Raw genomic sequence first — 13,488 nt, forward strand, 5'->3', positions numbered from 1 at the left:
TCTCAAATATCCTGGACCGCATGCAGGAGTCTCAAGGAGCCACTGGTTTGTGGTCTATTGGGAGCCGGGAGCCCAGGTAGAGGGCATGCAGGGTGCTTTGGGCTTCACCTGCCACCACTGCTGCCCAGCAGTCCTATGATCGTGCCAGTCTTGTTTTTCGCAAAGGCCTCAGCTCCACCCTAAGGTCCACTACTGCCGTGTGCCTGGAGAGCTTCCGGAGCAGGGCAGGGGGAATCAAAACTTGGCAAAAACAGACTTGATATGGAGAAGCCAAGGTCTGATGTCAAATTCTGCTCTCCCAAGTCCCACTAGGGCTACTTCTACCATGCCCAAACAGAGATGAGTGAAGCTAGGTGGGGTCGGACTCAGGAGGCAGAGGCAGTGGGATTGCTGTTAGTTTGAGGCCACTTGGGGCTGCATAGTGAGACCTTGACTTGAAAAAAAGAAAAAAAGGCACACACCGTTAGTTCCAATACTTGGGAAGCAAAGGCAGGAGAATCATTGTGAATTCGAGGCCATCCTGGTCTGCGTAGTTCCAGGATAGCTAGAAATACATAGTGAGACCTTGCCTTAAAAAGAAATAAAAACAGAAATAAAAAAAAACCTTGAAGTCTGATGCTGTATGCATCCCTTGCTCCCTAGATGCAGGCTTTCAGGAGAGAGTAGGCCACTCTTCAGCTCCCCTGATGCCCTCTTCAGCTGGGACTCAGGGATGACAGGTGGTTCAAAGATTTAGAGGTCTGGGCTAACTATAAGCTGAAGGTCAAGGATGCTTTATCTTTTTCTTTTTTGTCTTTTTTCTTTCCTTTGAGACAGGTCTCACTGTGAAGCCTAGGCTGATCTTGAACTTACCTTTCTCCAGCCTCTGCCTCCTGAATTACACTATCATTCAGAATTCAAAACACATTCTCCAAACCCCTACATTCATTCAGTCCATACCCTATTAGGCTTCTGCCCCTCACCCCTTTTTTCGGGAGAGGGCCATTTGTGAGGCTGAGGAAGGAGGGCAAGGTTACATAACATACTGCCTTGAAAAACAGGAGATGCACACACAGAGAGAGGAGGGGGAGAGCGAGATGAATGAATATGACCTCAAGATCATAGACGTGGAATCCTTTGTGACCACATAGCAGTGATGGGTAGAAGTGGAGCTTGGTCCAGAAGCGAGTGCTCAAGCAGAGAACAGCTGCAAAGACTCAGGACAGGAAGGAAGCCAGTGGCCGAAGCGGGTGCGTGTGTCGGGAGCAAAGATGCCTTTCGGACAGTACGACCTGGTTTTGTCTCTCATCCTCCACACTTGTCCACCACCTCAGTGACAGAGCAGAGACTTGGTGCTAAGGCATTGTGAGGCCTAGACACGCTGAGAGGACCCCTCCCCGCGAAGGACTTCCAGGCGTCTGATCAGTATTCCTCCAAGCAAAGTGCCACCACCCTGTCTCGGGGGACACACCAGCTGCAAGCAAGCCCTGGGCGCCTTCCCCAGGAGGTGGGAAAGAAAGCAGTGCTCTCACCTGAGTGAGGAGTGGGAGGGTGGGGGTGGTAGCCAGGCAGAGGGAGATAGGACCCGGAACCCCCTGATTGGAGTCTGAGGTCCGAGCTTCCAGAGTCCCTGCAGCAGCACCCCGCCCCGCCGAACCTCTCAGGGCCGCCAGGGGGCGCGGCGCTCCAGTGCTGGAGCCAACTAGCTCCCGGGGCGGGGCTCCGGCGATCGAGCCTGCGCACGCGTGGCGTGTCACGGGGCGGGGCGGGCTGAGCGCAGCGCGCCGCGGCTCTTAGGGCCTGGCTTCCCGGGACCGCAACCTTCGTCGCGTACCCAGCCCCGGCGCTACCCGGCCCGGCCCCATGTACCGCGCGCTGTATGCGTTCCGCTCGGCGGAGCCCAACGCCATGGCGTTCGCCGCGGGCGAGACCTTCCTGGTGCTGGAGCGCAGCAGCACCCACTGGTGGTTAGCTGCACGGGCGCGCAGTGGCGAGACCGGCTACGTGCCGCCTGCCTACCTGCATCGTCTGCAGGTGAGTGTGTCCCTACCAGCCAGGCCTCTCGCCCGGACCTCTTCACCGGTACGCAGAACCGATCCAGGATGCCCAGCCAGGTTCTCCAGGACTTCTACCAGACAGGGAGTTTGAGAATCTGACCTTAAGTCCCAAGAACCATAAGGACTGAGACCCCAGGAGCCATCAGCGCCCACCAAAGACTAGGCCTTTGACATCCATTCGCAGGCCTAGAAAAAGCTTCATTCAGAGACTGGCACTCCAGGCATCCCCGTATCCAGAATCAGAGCCTCCATATAAATAGAATTCCTTAGCTGGACCCAGAGACTCAAGTCCCCAAGACCCTTATTATTCCCCTTTACCAAGTCCCTAGGATTCCCTACTCTCGTCTCCCGCCCCGCCCCATTTGGAGTCTCCACCTTTACCATAAAGACCACCGTGCCCTTCACGGACACTGTGCCATCTGATACACCACCTGTTTCCCCAGTTCTCAACCCCCAAACCCTACCCACACACTTGGACCCCAGAGTCATAGGCATTCCCATTCCTCATTTGACCCCCCCCAATTCCTGTAATATCGCTATCCCGAACTCACCCACCTGTCCAAGGACTATTCCCCCAACCCTTTTGGAGCCAAGGCCCCTGCTGGCAAGGCTCCCTGGTACTGCCTCCACTTCCCCCAAGCCCCCAGCCCTGACTTCTCGGGTTTTCCTTCCTCGGAAATCTGGGGAGCTCCATCCTGGAATGTAAGCTGCCCACACTGTGAGGAAGTGAGCCTCCTCCGTGGCTTCCCGTTCTGAAGATGGCCTGGTTTCCTTCCAGTGGTGGCTGCGGCTCCAGTTCCTGTTTCCTCAGGAGTAGTCCTGCGGTTCTCCGGTTCATCTGTAGGAAGAAGGGGGGCCCTGCCCTGGTCCCTAGCTATGGAAACATCCGGTCCCAACCCAGTCAAGGACAGAAATAATATGCTAAAGTTGGAATTGTGGTCTGGTCTTACAGAAGGAGAGGGACCCTTGGTTCTGGGGGCTTCCTCACAGACCCTCAGTCTCACCTAGAGGTGCTTGGGGTCAGTTGGATCTGAAATGTGTCATGCCCAGCCCAGCGTTCTGAGCACTGGGGTCTTGTTGGGGACTCCCAGGAGATGTGCTGCTGCTTCCTCAGAGCCTGCGGATCTTCTGCCGCAGCCAGGCCAGTCGGGCTGGGAGTTCGGGGAGGCAAGAAAGGTCTCTGCACATCCCTGCCTCGGTTTTACTCTACCTGCCATTTGACTTTCTTCCTTCAACTTTCCCAGTCTGCCGTGGAGCTGCGTCTTCCTGCTCTGTCTCTCACGGCCTGCCTCTGGGGCCTTCTCTCTCCACGTCTGTCATATTATCTGTGTATACATGTATTTTACTCTGTTTTTGCCTCCCCCAAATCCCATCCCTTGTCTTCTTGCCCCCTCCACCCCTGAACCTCTTAGGCTACATAAAGGACTTTGCAGACCCCTGTATCCATCTACCCCCATCAGAGGAGCTTCTTAAACTTACTCTGGAACTAAGCGTAATGGCTCATGCCCACAGTCTCAGCATTTGGAAGGATTACCAGGAGTTCCAGGCCATCCTGGGCTTCCAGTCCAGCTTTGGCTATACCGATTCTCATCTCAAAAAAACAGCCACCCGGCCAGCCAAAACAAACAACAAAACTCCACTCTGGAGCATGTTCTCTTCTGCCCTGGAGCACCTGTATACCCTGGTGGGCCATGTAGGCTGGCCAGTCCACAGCTGTAACCCACATCTCCCTCCATGCCAGACTGTGGACTAGAATGGACTCCTGGTTACAGAGGATGACAGTATAGGCCAGGATCCAGGCCTGTCTTTCGAGTTACGTTTTTACCACAGCACAGAGTGACTTCCCAGAGGTGGACAGCTTGGGAGGATGAAACGGGAGGGTCTTTTGACCCATTCTTCCCTTCCCGTTGTCTGGAAGGGCTTTATGGGGACAGGGTTGTTTTGGAGTGTGACCTTGGTTTTGTGAAGGACCAGCAGCATCCAGAGAGACTGATTAAGGATTCTAGACACTGGAGTCTTCCTTTTGGCACCTCGCTCTGGGATCTTAGCCAACCCGAGGATAGGCTAGCTGTACATGCTTGGTCCCAATCTGGGATTTCTGTGCTTTCGTTCTAGACCTATGGTTTTCAGAAATGCCTTTGCCAAGAGTCCCTGTATGAGATAAAGTCCTGGGGGACGGGGATATAAAGTGCCATCGCAAAGTCCACCCTGTGCCCCTGAGTCGTACAGTTTGAGCATTTCAGCTCATACTCCATTGTGGCTGTCTGCTAGTGAATTCAGTGGGTCCACCACCTAGTTCCAGCCCAGGCTGGGTCTGGGCTGATCAACCCCACTTGGCCTCCAGGTCTAACTGCCCACCTACCCTTAGGGCATGGAGCAAGATGTCCTCCAAGCAATTGACCGGGCCATTGAGGCTGTGCACAACACGGCCATGCGCGATGGCGGCAAGTACAGCCTGGAACAGCGTGGAGTCCTTCAGTGAGTATCTGGGGGGCGAAGTAACACCTCGTTTGAGCATAGTGGTGGGTGGGCTCCTTTATGGGGCCAGGTTAGGATGATGAGGTACTACAGAACGGAATGGAAAGATGGAAGGATGGGGGCCTGTCCTGAGGTCCCAGCATCCCACAGGTACCAGATGAGGACTTTGGGAGTAGGGAGGAGTCTCCCCACTGTGATATGTCTGTCTCTCTATCAGGAAGCTGATCCATCACCGGAAAGAGACATTGTCTCGAAGGGGTCCCTCGGCCTCCAGTGCTTCCATTATGACTCCATCCACCAGTGACCACCATTTGGATTCTGCCGCATCTAGGCAGCCCAATGGCATGTGTCGAACTGGCTTTGAACGGCAGCACAGCCTGCCTAGTTCTGAGCATCTTGGGACAGATGGAGCCCTCTACCAGGTATGGAGTGAGGGTATCTTCTAGAAGGTGTGTGGGACTAAGACTTTCTCCAAAGACTCGAGGGGTCCATTTGGGTCACGGGCAGCTAGCAGTCTGTCCTCCCCCTGACCCCACTTCTGTTCTCTCAGGTCCCACCACAGCCTCGCCGAGCAACACCTGCCACCCCACCCCCACCAGTGAAGCGCAGAGATCGTGAGGCCCTGATGATCTCAGGGAGTGGTAAGAGGGCCGGGCTGGGGTAATTGGGATGGGAGTACCCTGTGCTTGGGATGGTTGCTCTGCCCATGTTAGATAGATAAATGGGAGTTCTGAGCATGGAGAGAATATAGAGGCCCTGTGTTTGGGTGGTTGGGGGCTCTAGGCTTGGTGAGGAGATAGGGCCTAGCAGTGGAACTGGGTTCTGTACCAGGGTCAGGGTCTCTAGGTGGGGAAGCATTGGCCCCCAGTGGGCTGCCCCAGCGTAGCAGTTACTTTTCTCTCACAGGTGGCCGGACCATCATACCCTCCGGGGGTAGTTCTGTGTCCAGTGGCTCATCAGTCAGCAGCACCTCCATGGATACACTCTATACCGGTTCCAGCCCCTCTGAGCTAGGTCCCAGCTGCTCTCCCACACCTCCACCCGTACCTCGCCGAAGTGCCCACACCACTGTGTCCCAGGCCCAGCCCTCTCCCTCCAAGGCACCATCCCCCGAGCCCCCTGCAGAGAAGGTGGCAGCTGATACAAACTCAGCCACGGATGACCTGGAAGCTCTGGATGCCCTAAGCCTGGAGGCCACAGAGGAGAAGCCAGCTGCTGAGGCAGTTGTGCCAAGGACCATTGGGGCAGAGCTGATGGAGCTTGTGCGGAGAAACACTGGTCTGAGCCATGAATTGTGTCGCGTGGCCATTGGTGTCGTGGTGGGTCACATACAGGCCACTGTACCAGCCAGCTCACCTGTCATGGAGCAGGTCCTCCTCTCGCTGGTAGAGGGCAAGGTGAGGGTGGGCAGCATGGCCAAGGAGCCTTCCCACTCTCAGCCAGCTTGCTAGTCCCACCCCGCTCCTGCCCTCACATTTGTTCAGGCTGTCTGTGACAGGTATTTGCTGAGCTCTGGCTCTTGGCTTTCATTTTGCTGGGTATTGGGGTCATTTGAGTTGACCCACAAAAGAGAAGGAAGAACATTCTAGACAGAGGCTCAGCCTGGACAAGAACCGAGAGGCAGAATAGAGCTTGGCTCATAGGAAGGAGGAATTGGAAGACAGTGGCTGGCGTGGCTGGATCACAGGCACTGTGGGAACGGGAGGTATGGGAGCAGGTGAGCCTGAGGCAGGTGATAAGACCAGGGTGAGGTGGGCATAGGGGCAGCTTCCTGCCACCTGGAGGGTTTACTGCTGTCTTCTGGGCCTCCATCTGGTGCAGGGAAAGAGCTGACACAGGACATAGGTGAGAGCAATACCTTGCCAGCTTTGGACGTGTAGAGAAAAGGGTGCTTGGTGAGCTAAGTGCCAACTTGGATGGTAGTGAGTGAGATGTGGGCGTTTCAAGATGGCTGTGGTCCCATGTCACAATTAGGACACTGGCGCTGGGTATGGTGGCGCACGTCTTTAATCCCAACACTCAAGAGGCAGAGGCAGGCGGATCTCGTGAGTTCGAGACCAGCTTGGTCTACAAAGTGAGTTCCAGGACAGGACAGCCAGGACTATACAGAAAAACCCTGTCTTGGAGGGGGGAAAAAAGGTCAGGGGAAGTAATGGGGGTAGTGAGTCCTGGCTACCTGATGGGGTTTGGGTGGGCCAAAGGTGTTTCCTTAGGCTCCACCTGTGGTTTTGGTTGGAGTGAGTAGAAGGCTGTAGACCAGTGGTATATAGGCCTGGGCTGGGTGTAGCAGCTAGTGTCAAATATATATAGGCCTGGTGTCATGTGGAATGGGAATGAGGATTCTGCGTCACCTCCAAGGAGTGACAGAATCAATGCCTCATGGGAGCTACTCATCCAGGTCTAGTGAGAGAGTCAGGATGTTGGTGATTCTCACGGCTGTGTCTTAAACAGGATCCTGTACCAGGAGGTCAGGTCTGGAGTTGACCTGCCCAGTGGGAACTTTCGTGGGACCTCAGCTCAGAGATAAACCTTGGAGGCTTCCTGGAGCTGGTGATACACAGGAATCTTACTCAGCCACACTTTGCCCTGTTCCTCCAGGACCTGAGCACAGCCCTACCCTCAGGACAGGTCTGCCATGACCAACAGAGACTTGAGGTGATCTTTGCGGACCTGGCTCGAAGAAAGGATGACGCCCAGCAGCGCAGCTGGGCGCTGTATGAGGATGAGGATGTCATCCGCTGCTATCTGGAAGAGCTGCTGCATATCCTGGTATGGGTGGGGACCCTCGGGCCTTCCAGCATGGGACCAGTGACTCCACCCTGTGCCATCCCTGTTACTCCTTGGGTCTCTTCTGCCCACGCATGCTCATCTCCTACTGGGTGACTCTCTTCCTCTTTCCTACAGACTGATGCAGACCCCGAAGTTTGCAAAAAAATGTGCAAAAGGAATGAGTTTGAGTCTGTCCTGGCCTTGGTGGCCTATTACCAAATGGTACGAATGGGGTAAGGGGGTGGGCACAGAAGGATGCGGGCAGGAGTCGGGGCACTGAGCACACAGCTTCTTCTTCCAGGAACACCGAGCGTCACTGCGGCTGCTGCTCCTCAAGTGCTTCGGTGCCATGTGCAGCCTAGATGCAGCCATTATCTCCACGCTTGTATCCTCCGTGCTGCCTGTGGAATTGGCACGAGACATGCAGACTGACACACAGGGTGAGGTGGGGTGGGGGCCGCTCGCTGCCACTGGGAGAGTGTTCCCATCATCTGCTGGGGATGCCCGGCACTCTGGGGCTTGCTGACCGCCTTCCGTCCCCTCCCCCCCCACAGACCACCAGAAGCTCTGTTACTCAGCTCTCATCCTGGCCATGGTCTTCTCCATGGGAGAGGCGGTGCCCTATGCACACTATGGTAAGCATGCAGATTGCTGACCAACCAAAGCCAGAGGTAGGACCCACGCAGGGCCCAAGGGCCCGGAGATCTGCTGACTATGGCCTGACAAGAGGAGGGTGTTCCCAAGGCTCACAAGAAACCAAGGAGACTGTATCGTGTGGGGAGGAAAGGTTAGGTCTGTAGATTTCTTTATGCTCCTTTTTCAGAACACCTGGGCACGCCCTTTGCCCAGTTCCTGCTCAGCATTGTTGAGGATGGCCTTCCATTGGACACCACAGAGCAGCTGCCAGACCTTTGCATGAACCTGCTTCTGGCTCTCAACCTGCACCTGACAGGTGGTGAGGCCCATCTGGAGGGTGGCTGACCAAAGCGGGACTCTGTGGACTCTGCACACTCTTACCTTGTGTTCATCCATGTCTTTCCCCAGCTCCTGACCAAAATGTCGTCATGACTGCCTTGAGCAAACACACCAATGTTAAGATCTTCTCTGAGAAGCTGCTTTTGCTTCTGAACAGAGGGGGTGAGAGCCTAGACACTTGCATGGGTGCCACTTCAGTGCCCTGTGACTCCGTCACCTCCCTGCCTTGACGTCCTAGTCCTCCAGGATGACTGTGGGACCCCAAGCGGGGCCTCCGTTACTCCTGTGAACTTTTGCCCTCTAGATGATCCTGTCCGTATCTTCAAGCACGAGCCACAGCCACCACACGCTGTCCTCAAGTTCCTGCAGGATGTGTTTAGCAGCCCCGCCACCGCTTCCATCTTCTACCACACAGACATGATGGCACTTATTGACATCACTGTGCGGCAGATTGCGGACCTGTCACCTGGAGACAAGGTGCCTGCAGGTTGCTGCAGTGGGGATGGGAGCTGAATGACAACCAAAGTGGGGTGAATGTGACATTGAGTGGAGATGAGGGGGCAGGACGGCTGCTACCAGCACAGGCCAAGTGCCAGTGGAAGGCTGCCCAGAGACTAGGACAGGTATGTCAGAATCCATGGCAACCTTCTGTGTGGCAGTTGGAGCAGGACGCTGGAGAGAGTTGGGGTGGGGGAGATGAGGAAATGGGGTTTTTGCAGAGCCTTTGAGGCTACAGCTGTGTCTTAGGATTGCTCCTGAGAAGAGAAGTAACTCACTGCCTTCCTGAGTGAGGGATGATTGGAAGCCAGGAAGCTCATGGTGTGAGTGGGTGGTGAGAGGACATTTGGGTGGTGAAATAGGTCAGGTTGGGGCTGTGTTGGTCGTGGACCCAGCAGACCTTGCTCCTGGATTAGTTTTGAGCAGCTAGGTATAAGGAATGCCGGTGATTAGTGGAGGAGGCCCAAGGACTTTCTGAGAGAAGCATCGAGTTGTGTTTTGAATGGGTTATGATTGAGGACAAGGGCTGGGGATATCTCAGTTGATAGAGGGCTTGCTTTGCATCCATGAGGCCCTGGCTTCATCCCCAGAACTGAAAAACATAAAGTATTTAGGAGACACCTGCAAGATATTCAAGCGCCAGGGCACGAGGGAGGCTGTGGGTGAGTTGGTACTAGAGACCTACGGGAGATGTCTGTTCAGACATGTGACAAAGCTTCCGAGAGAGTGTGGCCACCAGGAAATTAGACAGATGCAGTCAGCAAGACACAAGAGGCTCAGCTAAGGAGAAACCCAGGAGCCAAACTTTTAGGCGAGCAGGAGCAATCCACAGACCAGTGTTTAGAGCGGGAGAGGATGGGGCAAAAAGGTACCGTTTACATTTGCCACATGGAGAGTGGTGTGGCTAGCTGGCCTTGCCAGTGCACTGGAGGATCGAGTCTGAATGGAAAGTTTGGGAAATTTTAAAGTTGCTGGGGGAGTGGAAATGAGGAAGGATCTGGAAGGAAGCAGCCAATGAAGGGAACCCATTTTCTGTACAGGGAGATAGACAAATTCAGCCAGGCGCTCAAAGGAAACAACATGGGGTCAGAGAGGGTCTTCTAAAGGTGGGGGGTGCTGGTCCATGCTCTAAACTAGAGGGAGTTCTCCAGTGAGCATAGAGAAATGAAGAGAAATGGAGAGAGAGGACCACGGCAGGAGGTGAGCAGCGGAGACTGGGAACACACAGTGGTGGGCTCTACTGATCGTTCTAGTGAAGACAGGTAAAAGGTGGTCCTGAGAGTTGAGGACAAGGGCGTCGGAAAGCACAGGACCACCTGAGGTTCCAAAGACCTAGAAAGTAGGCAGTCGTACTACAAGGACAACAGACACAGCAGAGAAAAATCAGTGGGATTGGATACAGAGGGGTCGGGACACATGCATTGGGGCCTGAACTTTTGGATCAAAGCAGTTGTTTCTTTCCTGGAGTAAAGGGCATGGGAAGGAAGCCCTTCACCTTGGGGACGTTGGGGAAGATGAGAAGACTGGTGGTAGATGTGTGGTTCTGAGTGTCTGAGATATGCGGGAGATGACAAGCAGGCGATTGGCTGCTCCTGTTGGATGCTCACAGAACAGATCTATGTGAGCTGTGAGAGTAAATTGCTGTTTGTAGTCGTGGATGTAGTTAGGATCTTCTGGAGCAAGAGACAGGGAGAAGCCAAGGATTCTGATTGACATACATGAAATCTAGGGGACCTAGCACCGTAGGACTGGCAGGACTTCCCAGGGCAGCCATATTCTGGGACTCTGTGGCTGGAGTAATTAATTCATTCACTCATTCAGCAGCTCTGAGAGCCGTTTAGTGTTGACTGCATTCTGGGTCCTAGAGATGCAGTTCTGGCATTTGAGAAGTGAAGCTGGTTTGTAGTCATGAGTCCATGGGGCAGAAATAGCCAGTCCCTCCCTGAGAGCGATCGCAGTACTTCTCTGGGGTCTCTGAGCCAACCTGCTCTTCCCACAGCTGCGCATGGAGTACCTGTCCCTGATGCATGCTGTGGTTCGCTCCACATCTTACCTGCAACATCGCCACCGGCTGTCAGACCTGCAGGCTACACTGCGGCGCATCCTGGCTGAGGAAGAGGCCTCACCCCAGTGCCAGATGGACCACATGATTGTCCAGGAGATGTACAAGGAATTCCCAGAGCTGGGAGAGGTCCCCAGCTAGCATTTCTCTCTTCTCCCTTCTCTGCAGCCCAGGACAGGGTGCAGGGAACGCGGGGGCTTTGCTCTAAGAATGTTCTGCACAGACTTTATGAGGGGATAAAGAATTTGAAGGAACCTGAGCCGGGCCCCTTACCTCAAGCAGAGTCAGTGTAAAGGGCCAAGTGTTGGTTGGGGACCACAGTCTGGGGATTCTACTGGCAGAGGAAATGTGCAAGCTGAAGGCCCTCTGTTTGCTGATAGGCTGCCTCTTCAGCATGCCACCCCCATACCCATGTGCATACCCGGAGTCCTGCTGCTGCTCCAGGCTGGGCCACCGCCATCCCTACCCACTGCCTGGTCTGAGGCTTGGGCCTCAGCGAGCCATGTCCTGGGGGTGAGGGGAGGCACCTCCCGCCAGCTCTGTTCTTTGCCTTAGCTTTGCAGTGAGTGTCGCTCATGTGCAACCCTTACTTACCCCTTAGGGACTGCTGTCCCCAGACTCCTACTTTCAATCCCAGAGGCCTTGGCCAGGCTGCTGCCTTGAAAGCGGAATCTTAGAGACAGGCCCTTCATCCTGGAGCCTCATGGAACAGGATGATGGTGCTGAGAAAGCCAATGACAGAATCTATTTTCTCTAGGAAAAAAAAAAAAAAGTAGACCGAAAGCCATGTGTATTTTCCTATGTGCTACAGCTCTCCTTCCAAAATAAATCCTAGGCATCAGGAATTGAGCTTCCCTGTATGATCCTGGCATCATGGGTGGGACAGATGGGGTGTCAGGACCTCACCGCTCTAGTTTATACTGACATCTGCAGCCCAGAGAGGTGTTGGCCCTGACAAATCCTAAGGCCCTGCTCAGCCTCTCCTGGGGCCCAGCCAACCCAGTGCCCCTGGGACACACTTGTAGGTATCTTTTGAGTTTCATTTATATCTTTTTGCTGACCATGGTGGCACATACCTTTAATCCCAGCACTTGGGAGGCAGAGGCAGGTGGATACCCATAACTAGCCTAGTTTACATAGTTCCAGGCCAGTCAGGGCTACTTAGTGAGATCTTCTCTCACCAAAAGTAAAAAAGTTATCTAGTCCTGCACAGTTACAGCTATTCTCTGTTCCTTCCCTTCTCTGTCCTGCATCTCCCTCCTTCTCATGCTGGGGATTAAACCCAGGCCTCACCTGCATAGCTAGTCTAAAATGGAGCAGGCCCTTCTCCCAGCTCTGCTCTCCCTGAGTGTGCTGGCCCTTACTATTACTATTTGGTCCACCATGATTTCTTGTTTGTAACCTCAGCAGAGATTTTTATCAGTTCTGTATTCTGAAGGAATCTCTTAACCAGGACCAGGATGGGGTCAAGAGTGCACTCCTGCATTATTAGAGGCCAGAGATGGATAAACCTCATTTTTTTCAGGCCAGCATGGTAGCTCTTATTAAAGTGGGTGGGGGAAAATTGAGGGCCCACAGACTAATTAAATCTGGTTCTTCAGGTCTTTCTTACCTGAGGTCCATATTCCTTATCCAAATCTACACACCCAGAATCGTATCAGGGTGTTGAAAGGCAGGGACTGGAGAAATGACTTAGGAAAGTTCTTGCTGCCTCAGTTTGGATTCCTGGCACCAATGTAAAGAGCCAGGTGTGGTGGCATGCACTTGAGTTTGGTCCCCAGGACCCACAGCAGAGAAGCAGCTCCTGCAAGCTGTCCTCCACATGTGTGCTCTGCTGCATCATGTGCACTCACACAAAATAATAACATGTATTTTATAGAAATGGAAGGTGTAGGGAGCTGGAGAGATGGCTCAGTGGTTAAGAGCATCTACATTCTTGGGGAGGATCCCAATCCAACTCCAGCACCCACATCAGGAGTCTTATACAACCTGCCGATAACTCCTCCAGCTCCAGGGGATCCAGTGCCCTCTTCGGGGCTTTTCAGGGACTGCACAAACACTCAGTACCTATACATACACATGTGAAAGTAAAATTTTTCCCCTAAATAGAGGAGCAGTTAAGAGCACTGGCTGCTCTTGAAGAGGGCTTAAATTTGGTTCCCAACACACATTTCCAGGGTATCTGGTGCCCTGTTCTGACTTCTGCAGGCTCCAGACACAAATGTAGTGGGCACATACATACATTTTAAAATGTAAATAAAAATTTAAAGGTCCAGAGCAATAGAGAAAAACATGGTACTACCCTCTAGCCTTCACGCTGTGCATGCACACATGAAATAGGCAGTAGATAGAGGCTCAGGGCAGGGCCTCAACTCGTTGCTCAGGAAAGTGTGGCAGGAGCATTTCATAGGAAACCTGTGGGGCAGAGGGAATCTCAGCGATCTTCCAGGCAGTGGTCCTCCTTAGCCACTGGCTCTGTCAGCTGCTGAGCTTGCAGGCTCCTGGTGGAAGGACACAGCCTACGCCCTGCACATCCAGAGTTAATGACGCTGATTTCCAGCCAGCCCTGTTTTCACTGGAGTGCTGCAGGCGGGAAACCATTGTTCTCAGGAGACAACGCAATTCAGTGAAAAGCAGAGGGTTCCTGGGAAGCTGAGGCAGGAACATCAG

The 13,488-nt window shown here is 53.8% G+C and overlaps 1 protein-coding gene across 2 annotated transcripts; it reads left to right on the top strand.

Moving 5' to 3' along the window:
* Positions 1 to 1,745: 1,745 nt before the first annotated feature.
* Positions 1,746 to 11,667, top strand: Nckipsd (NCK interacting protein with SH3 domain). Of its 2 annotated transcripts, none has more exons than XM_038322426.1 (13): positions 1,746 to 2,013; positions 4,405 to 4,514; positions 4,732 to 4,936; positions 5,065 to 5,155; positions 5,421 to 5,911; positions 7,113 to 7,283; positions 7,419 to 7,505; positions 7,585 to 7,723; positions 7,838 to 7,918; positions 8,107 to 8,238; positions 8,328 to 8,420; positions 8,563 to 8,735; positions 10,756 to 11,667. In XM_038322426.1, exons 1-13 carry the CDS (start codon positions 1,843 to 1,845, stop codon positions 10,957 to 10,959), a joined length of 2,148 nt encoding a protein of 715 aa, XP_038178354.1. In that variant the 5' UTR covers positions 1,746 to 1,842; the 3' UTR covers positions 10,960 to 11,667. The 2 variants fall into 2 exon arrangements, with proteins under 2 accessions (XP_038178354.1, XP_038178355.1); XM_038322427.1 differs by having other exon boundaries at positions 8,107 to 8,235.
* Positions 11,668 to 13,488: the final 1,821 nt, after the last annotated feature.

This window comes from Arvicola amphibius, chromosome 3 (assembly GCF_903992535.2).
Source record: "Arvicola amphibius chromosome 3, mArvAmp1.2, whole genome shotgun sequence".
In the NCBI taxonomy this organism is placed as follows: Eukaryota; Metazoa; Chordata; class Mammalia; order Rodentia; family Cricetidae; genus Arvicola; species Arvicola amphibius.